This window comes from Columba livia, chromosome 1 (assembly GCF_036013475.1).
Source record: "Columba livia isolate bColLiv1 breed racing homer chromosome 1, bColLiv1.pat.W.v2, whole genome shotgun sequence".
Taxonomy (NCBI): Eukaryota; Metazoa; Chordata; class Aves; order Columbiformes; family Columbidae; genus Columba; species Columba livia.
The window spans coordinates 168,129,727-168,145,689 of record NC_088602.1 but is presented as its reverse complement, the minus strand read 5'-3'; the positions used below and the strand labels follow the sequence as shown (position 1 = coordinate 168,145,689).

At 40.6% G+C, this 15,963-nt stretch overlaps 1 protein-coding gene and 1 non-coding gene across 3 annotated transcripts; both read right to left on the bottom strand.

The window, feature by feature from the left end:
* Nucleotides 1–3,021: 3,021 nt before the first annotated feature.
* SLC25A3 (solute carrier family 25 member 3) lies at nt 3,022–12,545 on the bottom strand. Of its 2 annotated transcripts, none has more exons than XM_065043754.1 (8): nt 12,401–12,545; nt 12,094–12,247; nt 8,436–8,557; nt 5,343–5,522; nt 5,046–5,227; nt 4,165–4,337; nt 3,482–3,592; nt 3,022–3,371 (listed from the first exon to the last, which is right to left on the bottom strand). In XM_065043754.1, exons 2-8 carry the CDS (start codon nt 12,239–12,241, stop codon nt 3,211–3,213), a joined length of 1,077 nt encoding a protein of 358 aa, XP_064899826.1. In that variant the 5' UTR covers nt 12,242–12,247; nt 12,401–12,545; the 3' UTR covers nt 3,022–3,210. The 2 variants fall into 2 exon arrangements, with proteins under 2 accessions (XP_064899826.1, XP_064899817.1); XM_065043745.1 differs by lacking the exon at nt 8,436–8,557 and adding an exon at nt 8,150–8,271.
* On the bottom strand, nt 4,644–4,883 carry LOC135578374 (small nucleolar RNA SNORA53). Its single transcript, XR_010469888.1, has one exon. It is a non-coding gene; the product is annotated as a small nucleolar RNA SNORA53 (small nucleolar RNA).
* Nucleotides 12,546–15,963: the final 3,418 nt, after the last annotated feature.

Below are 15,963 nucleotides of genomic sequence, written 5' to 3'. Positions count from 1 at the left end.
AATGCACTGGTTTGGGCTGGAATAGTTAATTTTCTTCATAGTAGAATAGTAGAATTTTCTTCATGGTTCATGTGGGGCTGTGGTTTGGATTTATGCTGGAAAACAGTGCTGATAACACAGGGATGTTGGAGTTGCTTTGGAAGACCTATTAACCCTACTGATGGCTTTCTCCCAGTGTCACTGTATCTGTTGAGGAATCCTAACAGTGTTATTATTTAGTTTTTTCTCTGTGTAAGCGCTGCCCAGCAGTAACTCACTGAACTCAGCTATCCAAGGTACTCATATTTGCTATAAAAAAGCAGGATGTTTATTGTTTTCACTGTGAACTACATCATTTCTATGTAGAAATGTAAATGAATTACAACTATTTTTATTATTACAGCCCATTTTAAAATGATATGCAACAAGCATTTCAGCAAGTATCAGCACAGTCAATCTGTAGTACAACCTGATACACAGGGTGTGAATGGAGTTGTTATCCCAAATTTATATAGACAGCACGCTTTAAACCAGAAAGCTGATTTCAGCTCCAGTAATAGCAAGAAAGGATGCTATTTCCATAAAACAATATACACAAGCAGCATATACATAATCCATGTTTTACAAAGCACTTTTGGGTTCAGTGACTGCTCTGCAGTTATCTAAGTTACACTTGGTTCAAAAGGGAGTGCTCCTGTAAAGTGCAGTTATCAATTACAAAGTTGACTTTCTAAATGTATTTTAATACTAGTTTCCCCACTAAAGCTTATTTGAAGTATCAGTGGGTGACCTTTTAAGCAACAGCATTTCTTATGTTAAACCCCTTAATCTCCAGCATCCAAACAAGCCTATGGCTGAATGTCAACGAAGCCAGCAGCTGCAAGGCAATTCTCTCCCTCTTTGAGGTTTTCCACTGAACTACAACACTGAAGTACCACCAAGTGTTTCCCTTTCTCAGTTACAGAACAGCAGCTGCCTCTTGTAGTCTCATCTCAGATTAACCTTGATAAAATGTAACTGAGCATCTTTAAAAATAGCTTCAGGCCTACCCCTGAGCAATGAGAAAATGGATTTAGGATTTTTGTACTACTGCACATATTTCAAAGAGCTGCACAAGGGTGTCCCAATTCTAGAGGAAAATTGCATTCTTTTGCTCCACACATAGAATGACAAGAAAAAGTCTTGAGAAATTTAGCTTATCATTCAATTACTTGACAATCAAACTACCTCACTGCATGAGCCAAATTTCTCTCTCTCTCTGCCAACCTTAAAAGCTGACAGAAGCACTTGACTGTCCCACGATTAGAAGGAACTCGAGATGTTTTCTAGCAGTCTGCTGAATTAAACCGTGCTTCTGAAGAACTATGGTATTCAGTACACAGAAGTCTTTCCTAACAAGCTGAACCACATACAAAAGTTAACTTCAAAAGCTGATTTAACATCAATGGTCTGGATACAAGATCAAGTCATGGCAGTTGCTCTTCTCCAAGGAAACTCTTAGGAACATTTCATGATTTGTTAAGTAATTTCAAAGCTTCCCACTCACAATGGGGCAAGAAGATACACATACTTACATCATGAAATATATTTAATCCAACACCAAAACACTTGTACACATTTTATTTAGATTTATGGAATTTGACTTTGCTGTATAAAGCAGTTAGAGACTAACCACTCTAAGAATGTATTTACTGTCATGGTGAGAGGGAAATAGAGCAGTTTTAGATTTTACTCCACATTTTGAAAGGTAGCAATTCAAAATGGCTCAGCTGGCTTGTTTAGCATTAGCCATCTGAGATCCTGGAAGTTGGAGGGTTTTCCCAGGAGTGAGAAGCTCAACAGCATGTAAAGTGGTGGCAGGAACATCAGACTCCAGTAAGATGCGGTCGTCAAGGTTATTTATGCTACTTCAACGTCACCTGTTCTAATTCCTCTGACTCTGAAGGACACAAGTACAGAGGAAGTAGCAGCACAACATACATGAATGCCAAACTAAGTTCACTATCAGCTCACATGCTGAAAGGCAGCATATTTAAACGGTTTTGCACAAGACACTTAAGCTCCAGCTCTACTAAGTGAACAAAGTAGTACTGGATACAGTCAACCCTTTATTATTAGGCATTTTCTGGATTTATCTCAATGTGATTATGAGCTGTGGGTTCTTGAACAGGCAAAATGCAGAAGGCAGCATGCTAATCTTTCTGTAAAAGACTAGAAAGAACAAATTGCCTTAACAAAACATTGCATGTCTCCTCCTGCATGCCTAGGAGCCTAGGTTTCTTCACATCAACTAAGTTCCCAAAAAAATGGTATGGCTTCTTGCACTGCAGCAGCACAGAGTTCAACCAAAACTCAGCATTACAGTTAATCTAACTAATCCAGACAAATAAAGAAACAAAAACACAGGAGTATCAAGTCTGGGGAAAAGTTGGCAAGTTTGTCAAACTCTACAATAAGAGACAAGCCATTTTTATTTTATTGCAAAGCTGTAGTAAGCTTTTAGTGGGCAGATCTAAAAATCTTTATTAACATCAGCTTTTATTTTGTTAAGGTAGCAGCTACTGTTTAATTCTACAGTACAACCAAAAGGAACGAGTTCTTTGGTGTGGTTCAAAGCCAACAGAAGCAGAAATTAGTCAAGTAAGCAGAAGTTAGTTATGTCGGGATGACCACTCCAAAGCAGAAAAGGCTCCATTATGTATAAAGGTTCCTTCTCCCCCTATGGAGAACACTGATGTTATGACCAGGATGCCCTGCCAGGCTGCAGTCTCACCTCAGCCATTCCAGAGTTCAGCTATTCTACAGTAACAGCTTATTATAGGCAAATTAAACAGTGGACTCAGTGCAGAGAACTGCTGATGGGTTCTGCAAGGATAGGTTCTTGGCACTTCTCTAGAAACAGTGAAAGCCTACTTTTGTCAAAGTTGTTTCACAATTACCTACTTCCTGAAGTGTAGAATAGGTAATTTTTTGTCAAATTTTTGGACAGGGGGATTATTTGAGGTATTTGCTGCTATGAAATGAAGCTTACATACGCAGTAGTAAAGACACTAAGCACTCTGTTTCTCATTTATTTCAGGCAATGATAGTGGTAAAATTTAAGCCCTCGTGTGGGATGAGGGCACAGCCAATATTGACATCATATAGAGTTTGTTTTCTACATAGTCAAATATATAAAAGTTTCATGAAACTCATCACTGGGACAGCCAGTACAGTCAGTCCATGAGTTGTCTATTCAGTTAGACCAAGCTTCTTCTTCAGGGATTCTGGCATTTCAGGTGGAGGTGGACGAGGAAGTCTGAAATAAACCTTCACAGAATCATAGATGAACCACTGTAGTGCAGTCAGGGTACCAATCATAATGATACGAGCAAACAGACCTTTCCATACACCTGTAGAGCAAAACATAAACCACGAGTTGCATAAGAAGCCAGGAAAAAAAGAAATCCTCCCCAAAACACCACAAACACTTGATCCAAAATACATGAAAGGAGAGATGTACCTTTGAATCCAAGCCTCATAAGAACCTGTGAAGCAGAACTGCCCTTTTCTTTGTTCAACACAGACACCACGGAGTCAGCAGGATGGGAAACAATTGCACAGAACACACCAGCTGGAAGAGTAATTCAACATTAGTTCTGTGGCACTTCAGCTGTACCATTACTGTGTACACTAGATACAACTAACTGAAACAGCACCTTCTAATTTCACAGAAGTTATGCCAAGCCTCCTGGTATCCCAAAAGGACAGTAGGTCCCTCCTTGTAATGTGATGTGAATATTAGAAACCACCTTGCTTCTGCTCTTGCAGTACCTCTTCTGCTAAAACAAAAACTCCTTCCAAACCTTTGGATGTTGATAATCCCCCTTCCATCCTGATTTCTCTCCCCTTCCTTCAACCTTCCCCAGCATAGCAAAGATGTAAGTTTTTTTTCACTCAAATCAGCTGCAGTTTCTAAACTTGGACATTAATATTGTTAATAACAATTAAGAGTGTTGTCCTACTACAAACCCATTTTCCATTTACAGAATGAATATAGTTTTTTTTTTCTTTCCCCCCTGTACATTTTAAAGTTACATATAAATTCTCCCATTCTAGTTATATCTATTTGACATCCTGAAAAGGAACAGGCTTCTTGAGTTGTGGTAGTACATTAACGAAGTGTAAGACTTAAAGATTCCTTACCGATATAGCCTGCAACAAATGTGACTACCAGCTGTTCTCCTTTTGTACATTCACTTCGTGGCTTGGGAACAACGTACTTGTAGAGAGCTTCAACAGTACGTTCAAAGCAGGCAAATTTCATCATTGTGTATGGAATCTGTCTCATCCATAGTGGAGCAACACCTTTGTAGAAACTTAACCAGAGAAGAGACAAACTCAGGTTCTTTTTCTCCAGTATTTAACACACATTTTTAACTTGAAAAAAGTTAGTTAGCCTGTTGCTTCTATCAGGAATACAACTTCTAAATAATGACACTGTAAGGCTCAATACCTACAGAACAGAAATTTAAGTTTTATTAGTTCTTGAGTACTAACTTAATTCAGCAACACAAATTCTAATTTACCTGGATCCCTATGCTGCACAGCTGTTTTTTGTAGTCGCTTTTCAGATTACAGTGCATTGCAGTAATGCAGTACTGATATACAAGTGCAGTAAGGCTCATGTCTGCATACCAGCCAAGTCCCGATAGCGATACATGACTTGTATATTTACAGCCACTTCTACCGGAACAGAAAGCTAATATGCAGTTATATTACTCTTACATGCCAATGACTCAAGCATCTTTGACTGTACAACCAAAAAGTTGCTGAATATCTCTGACTGGAACTGCTAGAAACCAAAGTTATCCAGCAGAACTCAGCACAAAGATACTCACAAAGATGGATCTAAGGAGCATGTGAGATTAACAGCCAGTTCAGCAGATTCCTTAAAGTACGTTGTCTTGAAATACAAAGATCAAAAAGTATTACAACTAATGCCACAATAGTTTTAGCAACACTCATTAGGAAGAAATACTCAACATCAAGAACCTGAATAAAAATTAAAATCAAGAGACACTTACGCCCAGATGCCTTCTTCTCCAAACATTTTAGGTACAGCCTCCCGCAGAGTGTTTGCATATCCAGGTTGTGTCTGAATACGAACTTTAGCAGCTTCCATTGGAGCCAGAGCAATGTCAGCAAAAAACTCCGCACTGGCAGATGCGGCTAAATACAGTGAAGTACGCCACAAATATGCATTTTCCTGAAGTGAATTGAAATACACATTTTAATTAATGAATCGTGGTTTTGCAATTACTGTGTTATTAATACTATTATGTTGCAGATATATAGCCTGATGTAAACCACTTAAGGCTTACCTCTCCCAGCATGTTGCCATACAGGATTTTGAAAACTTCATAGAAACCAAATTTACAAAGTCCCTGCATGGAATATCCAATAAAGGTTGGAGCCCATCCCTTAGCCAAGCCACGAACACCATCTTCATTGATTGTCACTGAAAATCCATTGAAGATACTCTTGTATTTTTGTGGATCAACCTAAACAGAACAGGCAGTTAGTTGCTTGATATAACTAACTATTTCCTTTCTCGCTGCCCCCCCCCACCCCCTGCCATGTGAAATATAAAATCCTTTTAATTCCTTATACAGCTGACTTCCTGAGGTTCTCTGGACAGATGATGTACTCACCACAAGCTTAGCTAACGTAACTGTAATGATTACTTGCTGGTCTCAAACCCTGACTTATTTTAACTGCTTATTTTAACTGTGTTCCTCAATACTCAGGAACCACCAAACTGTCTGAACTTTGCTTTATGTTAGTTCTCCAGAACAACACCACGACTTCCTGTATCGAAAATATTTACTGAAATCACTATTTTAACACTATCAGTAATATACTAGTATAACATTTAGATCATATTCTTCAAAAATTTGACAGCTTTTTTCAGCAATTTCATCCACTCTCCACACCACACCTATGTACGCTCAACTGTCACCACAAACCAAGCCTGATGATTCACCCAATTCCTAACTGGAAAAAGTTATTTGTCCACTGTTAGTTTGATTCCTCCACATAGTCAGACTAAGACAAATAGAGCAAAGCAGATCAAAGAGTACTCAAGAACTTCTACACTTGTACTTTGATTTCACAGTAAAGGCTACATACAAAATATTTCCTGCACATAAAATATCAAGTGAGATTTCATTTATAACTTATCAGAAATTAGAAAAAGACCAACTTGAATAATTTTGTTTTGTGTGAAATGAAGTCTTTTAATGGAAATTCTTAACAGGGCCATTCCGACCAATTTTAAGTAACATCACACTGTTACTTTTCATATTTGACATCATCCAACATCTCCTCAAAGGGATAAGAAGGAAGATCATCAAATTAGCAGTCAACCATAGCTTTCTGAAAGAGCTATGGGACACACATGGCAACCTGCAATGAATGACATTTTGTCTTGCAGTCTGACAACAACCTACTTGAGAATTAGTTCAACTAAACACACCAATTTTAAGACTCGGAATTTCAGAAAAACAGGTATTTAATCAGGCACTGTAAAATGAGACTATGTTCGTGACAGAACCATGCTTAATTATAATCTACATAAAAGATGACTTCTTAAAAAGACATGAGAGGGCAAGCAACATGTTTCTTCCTGGAGTATCTAGGAAGGATTAGTAACATGCTCTGTACTGGATCTGTAAAGAGAGAAATGCTGACAAGTTTTGCAAGGTCACACCTGGAATCCACATGGAAACCTTCTCTTGCACCTTCCTCTAAGTGCTGGAGAAGGAAGGGGAAGTATCACCACCCTAATCATGCAGGAAGCCCAGGACCAGTAGCCCAAGCCAAACATACCTACACCAAACAGATGAAGCCTGGGAACCATGAGGCCTTGCTTTCAGTTGTATATGCACCTTCTACCCACTAACCCAGTTTGTAGTCAGATTAAGAACTGTTTGAGATGCTACATCAAGTTCCTTCTTCTCAGGAAACTCAACATGGGTAGTCAAGCTGCCAATCTTGGATTTTGAAGACCATAACAACAGAAGAGCACATCTAAGCTACATTTTGAGAAATACAACACATGCTCAGCTACAGCTATTCCCTACTATTAGAAATAGGAAATTCCTACACAGTTAGCTTGGTCTCAATGCAAATTTCACGGAAAGCAGCACATTATCCTCATTTGATGCACCCTATGTTTGTCCAATGTGTTACAGAATTAATAGTTTGAGAGTAGAATTTCAGGTGTTTCCAAGTACACAGAGAAGTCTCTCTTGTGAAGAATGGTAAATAAAGGCCTTCCAGGAGAACACAATTTCAGAGAGTATCACATACAGTATTCCTAATGTGATTACCAGGTCTGACTAATTAATTAGACCTCCTGAAATTAAGAGGGAACACCATAACAAAACCACCACTTCTGTAATCGGTGTCAGACAGGGAGATCCCTAACTACTGTATTTCCAGAAATTAAGAAGTGTGCTTCAATTTGCTTCATTCTTGAGACACAGATTTGCCTGAAGAAATCCATTAGTATGTTTTTATCCATGACTGTTCACTGGATGATCTTAATGCAGAAGCTGGTATTGCAAATTAAGTGCAATGTGATGACACTCCCTTCCGTTCAATAAAGAACCACTTCAAGGAAACCAGCTGCAAGCACTGACAGCCTTACCAATACCATACCAAGTTTTACTCACTCTGTTCAAAGTAGCATCATTAGAAAATATCCAATCCATAAGCCATGCAGTGATATCCACAACATTAATAGGTCAGATTCTACATGCATATCACTCCAGGCTAAAAACCATATATCTTCACTAAAGATACAATTTCCTTCCTCAAAAGCACATAAATAGTTCTAGATATCCTACCAGGGAGCAAAGAATGACATTGTGGATGCCTTTTAGTAAATGTAGTCAGCTAAATGTGCCTTAAATGTAGTAAAACGTATTTAATCCAGATTATCCTAAATGCCTCCGTTTCTCTTTAATGTGGTATTTTGTTAAGTCTCACAGCAGTAGACTTGATAAAGCAGCATTTGAGTTTACTCAATTCCTGTCATCCGGAAAAGATGGTATCCCTACTGTAAACTCTTAATATGCTGGTTACATAGAGAAAAAGTTTAAGAAATGTGTAAGTAAATACAAACCTGCATACGACATTTCACTAAATCCAGAGGTACAACAGCAGTGTGTGTCAGGCCACAACTTAGGACCCCACCAACGCCACAGAGTGCATAAAACTTGAGCGAGCCATATTCACAACTGTATTCTGCAGCAAAAAATAAAGACACACCATGCTTTTACATAAACTCCATGCACTGTTGGACAATGATGTCCAGGGGATAGTTTGTGCTTCCAATTCATTAGTGAATTAATTATACCACACTAAACATGCTTTGTCAATGTTACCACATACCAACATGCAGAACAAACCTGCATTCTGCATTTAACCAGGTCTAGAGGAACCAATGCTGTATGTGTTGTTCCACAGCTAATGATCCCACCAAGGCCACAAAGTACAAAGAATCTGCCCGAGCCATATGCACAGCTGTATTCTAGTTAATTGAAAAAAAAAAAATAACATGTATATGATTGATCATAACGGTAACAAAGATCAGAAAAGAAAGAAAATCGGCTGAGTGCTACCTTTTCAAAAATATTAAACTGAAATAATCTCTCATGCAATATTATTCAATTATAGTGTTATACTAAAAAATAATTCCCTTTTGAAACGACAAAATTCGATTCTAGGCCTTCCAAATTGGGTCTGTTCCTTTAAAGAAAGTAATGGAAGAAAGAGTTTTAGCTCACAGCACACTTAAAACATAGAAATGAATTCCAGAAGCACCTTCTAGAAATTATGACTTAAAAGTTGTAATATCTAACATTTTCTTATATCAAGGAATTACACAAGAACAGTGTTTCTCTAGCAGTCTGGAGACAAAGCTTGTTTGGTTAAATATTATGTTATAGTCCAACTCCTATATTTAGCAGACACGACACAGATCTCCAAGATCAGTGTTCGATTTTTCTTTGTGCAGATATATTTTCAGGTATTTTTCAGATTTTTTAAAATAGATTTTAAAAATTTTATTTCCAATGCAGAATCTCGGCTTTATACAGCTTCTGTTTAACTAAATCGCAGAATTTTATTAAGTTAATCATCATATTCAATGCTCAAAAACAAGGTTCATTAAAGAATCTTTCAAATCACATTTTATCGAGGGATATTTCTTTGTACTGTGTATAAAACCACTTAGCCTTCAAAGACCAAGTTATTTTCACAAATTCCAGTAGAACAAAGTTACTAGAGCTGAAAAACAAGAATTAGTTTCCCCTCTTCAGTTTTTTAAGAAGATTCAGAGCATATGATTATCTGTAACCAGAAAACACTCAAGTTTACAATTAACAGTACAAAATAAGCATAAGGTAGCAGCACAGTTCTGCTACTATGCTTAGCATTTTAAATATATTCACGAAACTAATATACCAAATAAGCACACAGAAAACAGTACACTCTGTAGAAAACATTCCCCAGAGTAGAAAGGGAGAATCTAGGTTCTTTTGCTATTACATCTAATGGTGTTACTCCATTATAATAGAATAGACTTTAAAGTGTTACACCAACTTAATAAGAACTATCTCCAGAGAAACACTAATGAAAATTAAAAGACAGCCAAAACCTAACTTATTCAGAGCTCATTTGCCCTTTTGCTTCTGAAATAAATTTCTTTATGAACATCAACAAAAATTTATGCTTACATTCAACAGCATCAACAGAGCACCAGTTCACAGTAGCAGGCTTATCCAGCTCATAAGTTCACTATGAGGGAACTTCTGCCCCCAAACATTCCAGATTTTACATTACATTTTACATTCACATTTCTCACCTTATTCTTCAAAATTAAACACCAGGACAAAAAAAAAAGTCTTTTTTTTTTTCTTTATCCTAAAACAGCAAATACCAAATAACAGACACCACATTAAGCCTGAACTTAAAGCGAGGAATAAATTAAGAGTCATAACAACGCATAATCTATGAGTTTTTTTTTTAACTGAGATACTACTCAAGATTATAAATATGCTGGCCCAGGATTTACACATACCTCTAAAATAGCTTGGTTATGCTATCAGATTTGCAGACAGCAGTAATATTCTGTTTACAACTTGCCAAAAGTACTGGTTAAGCAAACACAAACAAGGCTTTCTATGCAGGTGTAATCACAGAACAGACTCTGAGCCTGTATTATGGGGCAGCTCTGTCTAGCTGTATCTTTGGTCTGCAGCATACCAGTACTGCAGTAGTTACCATGCTGCCCAGGTACCACAAGTATTTGTTCAAGCTCCCTTTTTCGCAACAATTTAGTTAGAAGTCATATTCAACTAACAGGCATTTGTGCAAGCCACAGAAAAGTAGAGCTTGACATATCTGCTTTATTACAATACTATTCAGACAGACCTGTCAACTAGGTGTTCAAAAACAGTAATTAAGAAAAGCAAGCCAGTTTCAATTAGGCCCAATGTCTTTACAGGTATCTAAGGTCATAGTGGTATTGCAGTATTAGAAAAAACAGAGCAAATCCTGGAGTTTCTATTTCAGAAGTAGAGTCAGATTTCCTAAAAACAGTTACCTGGAAAGAGAACCAGCTGAACATGTAGGACAGAGGGCAAGAAAATTATTCTAACATACCTAAAGGCTGATTTAACACAAACACCCTGAAGCTACTAAAATATACAGCATAAAACCACATATACACTATTAAGACAGCTACATCATAACTATTTCATTTCTTTGCATCTGATCTGACACATTAACAAGGACAAATTCCAAGAGCTGATCATAAAACACTTTGTTTCTGAGCTGCGTTATGACTGATGACCTGAGCTGAACTCACAAGGTCTTGTGGTTTGTACTGACTTTGTATGACCTTGCATGTGCTCAGATATCCTCTGCAACACGTTACTCTCCCAACACAAAAGCCAGAGAGCCAACTGGTACATGAAATAACAAATGCAGCAGAAAAGACTCCGAAGACTAAGAACTCTGGTCACCTTTGACTGCATGTGTCTACAAACAGGATGAAGATTAAGCACAGTGCTTTTAAGAACTAAGTGTACCTACTGAATTTTTTTAGCAGAGCAAAGAGTGATTTAGGGCTTTAGTTAGCTAACAACAAAATTACTACACTCAAAGCTTAAAATCTTAATAAAATCCAACACCGAGTTCTGCCTTCCTTTTACATATTACATGAATAATCATGCAAGAGCACTAACACACTCCAGGAATCACAGTGGTTCAGAAAAGGTAAAGGCAGAAAGATGATGCTAAATTATTAACAGCTTTAAAGAACTATAACTTAAACATCTACCTCTGCTATTACAAATATCATCACGGTATGACCTTTGGAAGTCACAAGAGTGATGAGGAAACACACAGGAAGCACTTGAGCTTAAATTCAAAATGCAGCACTGTATCTCAGACAGCAGAACTATCTGATGTATGCCCCACAAGAGCAAAAGCAAAACAAAACCCCACAGAACAGCTGCAGGCACTCCTAATGTGTCTGGTTGTTCAGATGTCCAGCTGTAAATAAACGGGAAAAAATGAGATGCAAAGGAAAACAGGGATGGGAGAGATGATCTTTCAAACCCATCCAGATTCACACGATGCTCTTCTCCATGGAAGAAGGACGGGCCGACAGCCTCAGTCCCCGAGGCTGCAGGCCCAGCAGAGCGAGAAAAATCCCTGTTATTCCCTAGACAGATCCCACCGGGGTCTCCACTTCCCCCAAGCCAGCCCCGTCCCGTGTCCTCTCCCAGTATCTCCGGACCCCGCTGCCGCCCGGCACACTCCGCGCGGGAGCGGAAGAGGCGCCAGCGCCTCCCCCGCCCGTGCCCTTCCTCGTCCTCCAAGCGGGCGCGTAGGCCCGGCGCCGGCTCCTCCCCGGCCCGGCCGGGCGCCGCGAAGCGCTGAACCTCCCTTCGCCACCCCCGCGGGCACCGACCCGCGCCAGCGGAGGTTCCGCGGGCACCGGCGCCTCCACCGCCCGCAGGCCGGACCCCCGCCGCGACCCCTCCCTGCTCCTCTCACCTTCGGCGGCGGATGCGGCCGCCAAGCTCCGCCGCGAGGTCGGCGCCTCCGCTGGCTCCGTGCGCTTCCTCACCCCATCCTGGGCCAGCTGGAAATGCGGCGCGTAGAAGGGGTTGAGCCGGGCGAGCGGCGCGACAGAAGAGAACATGGCGGCCTGAGGCAAACGAGAAGAGCAGAGCGGCGTGGGACGGTGCAAGTCCGCCACGGGCCCCACGGGCTGGGCTGGCCCCGCACCCGCCCGGCGGCCCGTGGCCCCGGAGCGAGCAGCGGCCTCACCGGGCGGGCACCCAGTGCCGCCCCCACTCACCTCCTAAGATGGCGGCAGCGCGCGGACCCGCTGCTCGGGCGGCAGCTCGGCAGAGGCTGACCGCGCGCCCGGCGCACTCACTTTGTCCTTCGCCGACGCAAGGGGCGGAGCCAGAGCCCAAGAAGCCGCAGAGCGATTGGCGGAGGCGCTCGGCGAAGCGGTACCACGGCGCGCGCGCAGCCGAGGCTAACGCCCTCCTCCCCACGCCTGCGCACTGCGCCACCGCGCTGGGGAAAAGGGCGGGCACCGCCTGGGGCGCTGGGCCGCGCCCCGGGAGCTGGGCTGTCAGCGACCCCGGGACGGGGGTGGTATGAGGGCGCTCACGGCGGCTGCCCTTCCCCTCGCAGAGGGCAAGTCGAGCGCTGCAACTGAGACAGGCCAGAGAACCGCGCTGGCTCCCGGCGGAAGGAGTTTCTTCTTGGCTAGTCAGGTGTACCAGTGCATCCTCCCTGCCTTAAACCCTGTGCCTGCACTTCTCATCCCTGGGTGCTTGCCAAGTAGTCCACGTGCTTCCCACAGCCTCAGGCAGCTGTGACAGCCCAGGGTAATAGTGAACTGGAGACACTCCCAAAGCCCCGCGTGGCAGCAGCAGGCCAGCCCTGATTCAGGCTCTGCTGCAGGTGTACTGGGAAGGGCACGCAGTTTTGAAGATCAGTTTAAAGGTGGCCTCAGGCTTGCCCTGGACTCCAGTTCTGTGCACTAGCACCTAATAGTATTTTCTAATCACAGGCTAGTAAAGCAACAAACCACATCTCTCTTGCCAAAAGGCTCCCAGCACAGTGCAGTTTAAGACCAAGCACAGTCAGAAAGCAGGCCCCCAAACTGGCTGCAGCCTCTGCAGCTGCATTTCACCTTTAGAGGTCACACTTGCAGGGCATGGCCTACACTACAACACCTGCAGCCACTTACATAAGAATTGCCAGTTACTCGTTTGTTTAAAGCAGAATTTATTTAACACAGCACCCATGCTTGGCCTTAAGCTATGTCTCTTATAATACAGTGTGATTTCACTCATTTTAGTGGGTTTACATAGTACAAAACTAGCACAGCACAGTTCAGCTCTCCAGTTCCTGAAGAGATAAGAACTCCAAGCCTTCACCATCTTGATCATATCCCTATAGGGGCCAGTAACAACAACCTCAGAAGACAGCAAAGCAGGAGGCACATCCTGAGTACCCCAGCTGTTACTTCTGGGCACAGAACCATCATGTACCTGCACCACCACAGTAAGAACCACCCCTTCAGTCAGTGCAGCGGCTCCTGTCAAACTTCCCTGGAAGATGACCTGCTACATCAACCGCAGGACTCGGCTCTACTTGCTGTATTTCACAAGGTTGATCCAGGCAGACTGTCCCACACAGGCAAAAGTGACGGGTGCCTAATAGCACTGTCACAAAAGTCCAGGTTGGCCAAGTGCCTCTTGAGTAAACCAGACTCCAGCTGCCAAATAGGAAAAGGGTCAGCTGAAACTTATATTCTTTAAATACTTTCATTTACCAACCAGCAGAGAGCCTGAAGTGTTCTGCCACTAGTAGAAAGGAAGACAGGTCAGAATTATTCATTTTGCCCGTACTTGTTCTGCTCTAATGGCTTGCAGCTAAAAAAATGTTGGTAGCAATGTTGGTAAACACTGATACTTAATTAGCTAATAACCTCTAAATATGACTGAGACTTGAACTCTTATCTTGAAATTACATAAATGATTAAAATTCTTCCAGACTTATGGATTTTTAAAATATGAAAAACCTCCGCTCCTACCAGTTATGAAGGATGAGCATGTGACTGTATTTATTTATATATATCTAGTGGCAATTTGTGTGCATAACTAGTACTGACTTTGTAGAACAATCAGGTTTTTTTGGTTTTATTTGACAATTAACTTCAGCTGTACTATTAACAAGTACTATTAAATAGCAGAGTCTAACATATTTCCATGAAAACACAGGGATAATACATGTTCCTGCTGAATGCAGATTATTATACATGAATATCTCTTCAACTTATCCCAGATGTTAAGTAATAAAAAAGCATTAAATAAAATGTCATTCAAACCATGTAGATTAATCTGATTTCTGACACACAGTAAAGGTAGTAACAGATGAAGACTTTAAAGATATTACCTTTTGGCGTCTATCTCTGTCAGATTCGCAGTAAGAAGAGCTATTGTAAATTAAATCCATCTTTTTTATTGGTTGCTTTTCAAATTTTGGGAGTTTATGCAAACATCAGTTTGGCAACTCAGAAGTTTTCCTAATTATATCTCTTCTATTATTAAGACCCACCACACACCCCCTGTTCCCCCCCATGCCCAAGCAGCATACAATCAAGAAATTGTAGACTAGAGCCTGTTTTGGAATAACTTCTCAGAGTGCTAACATTTTGAAGCCTGTAAGTAAAAATCAAAGCTCTTACAAGCTTATTCTCCAGGTATTGTTTTCAAAAATATATGAGGCAGTAGAAAAAAAATAACCATGCATACCTTTGATAATCAGGTTGGCACAAGTAGCATCTGCTCCTGCTGTAAGCATGTTTTACATACTCATTCACTGTATTCACCAGAACTACTAAACTGTGACTCCACTGAATCAGTAACAGATGAGTTCAAGCTGTTTGTAAGCTTCACAGCCCAAGGGAAGCCTTAACACTGCAGCATCTCCTTCAACAGGGTCCAAACTAGTCAAGTTGAACAACAGCAGTTGCATCCTCTGAAAGCAGTGAAACCTCTCCTGTTCTCATTCATGACTGCCTTAGGTGTCCTCATCTGATAATCTTTTCTAGTCTAAATTATCTCCAGACATTCCATGGTTTTCCTCCATGAAATTTAACTTTTTTTCCTAAATAATAAATAAAGGCAGCAATGCAGATACACTTGTAAACCACAACCAACCAATGCTGACAAAGAATTTCAAAGTGTCAGAAAATTTGAGGAATTATTCTTTTAACTATTAATAGGTACATAGTAATAAGTATGTATGCCACCTTAGGACTATTTTACAAGTTAATTAACCTGTAGACCATGTGCATGTATGCATACATCTTAGCTTGCTGTTGCATTGTTGCAAAGCAGCCTGGTATACTTCCTAAGGAAAAAGAAGAGCAAAAGTCATAGGAAAGTTTTAGACAAACATACGTAGATTTACCAAACATACAGCAAAAGCTATACTAACAGACAATGAAGGATAGCTGAAATGCCCAAGTTTGTAAACATGGGATTTAAAAGTATACATCAAAACTCACCCTGTATCTATTTTGATCAGTCAGATTAAGTTTAAAAAATTTTTTAAAAGCTTTCAGCCCAATATGTAACTTCTGCCATATCAAAGCAAGCCAAATATACCACAGATGAGACATGCCACACAATTTACAAGCTTAATGTGCAATTTTATTTTTTTCTTTCTGCTGAAGAGTCTCCTTTTGGAGCTCCATTCTTTAAAGGCATACTTTTTGTATTCAGCTTTTCTGATTTAACATTTACTTTTAAAGATATTTTGTTAACCGAACTGTCCAAAACGGTAATTAGCAGGAACTGAGGACTTTAAGACCATGAATATTCAGTTGTGTCA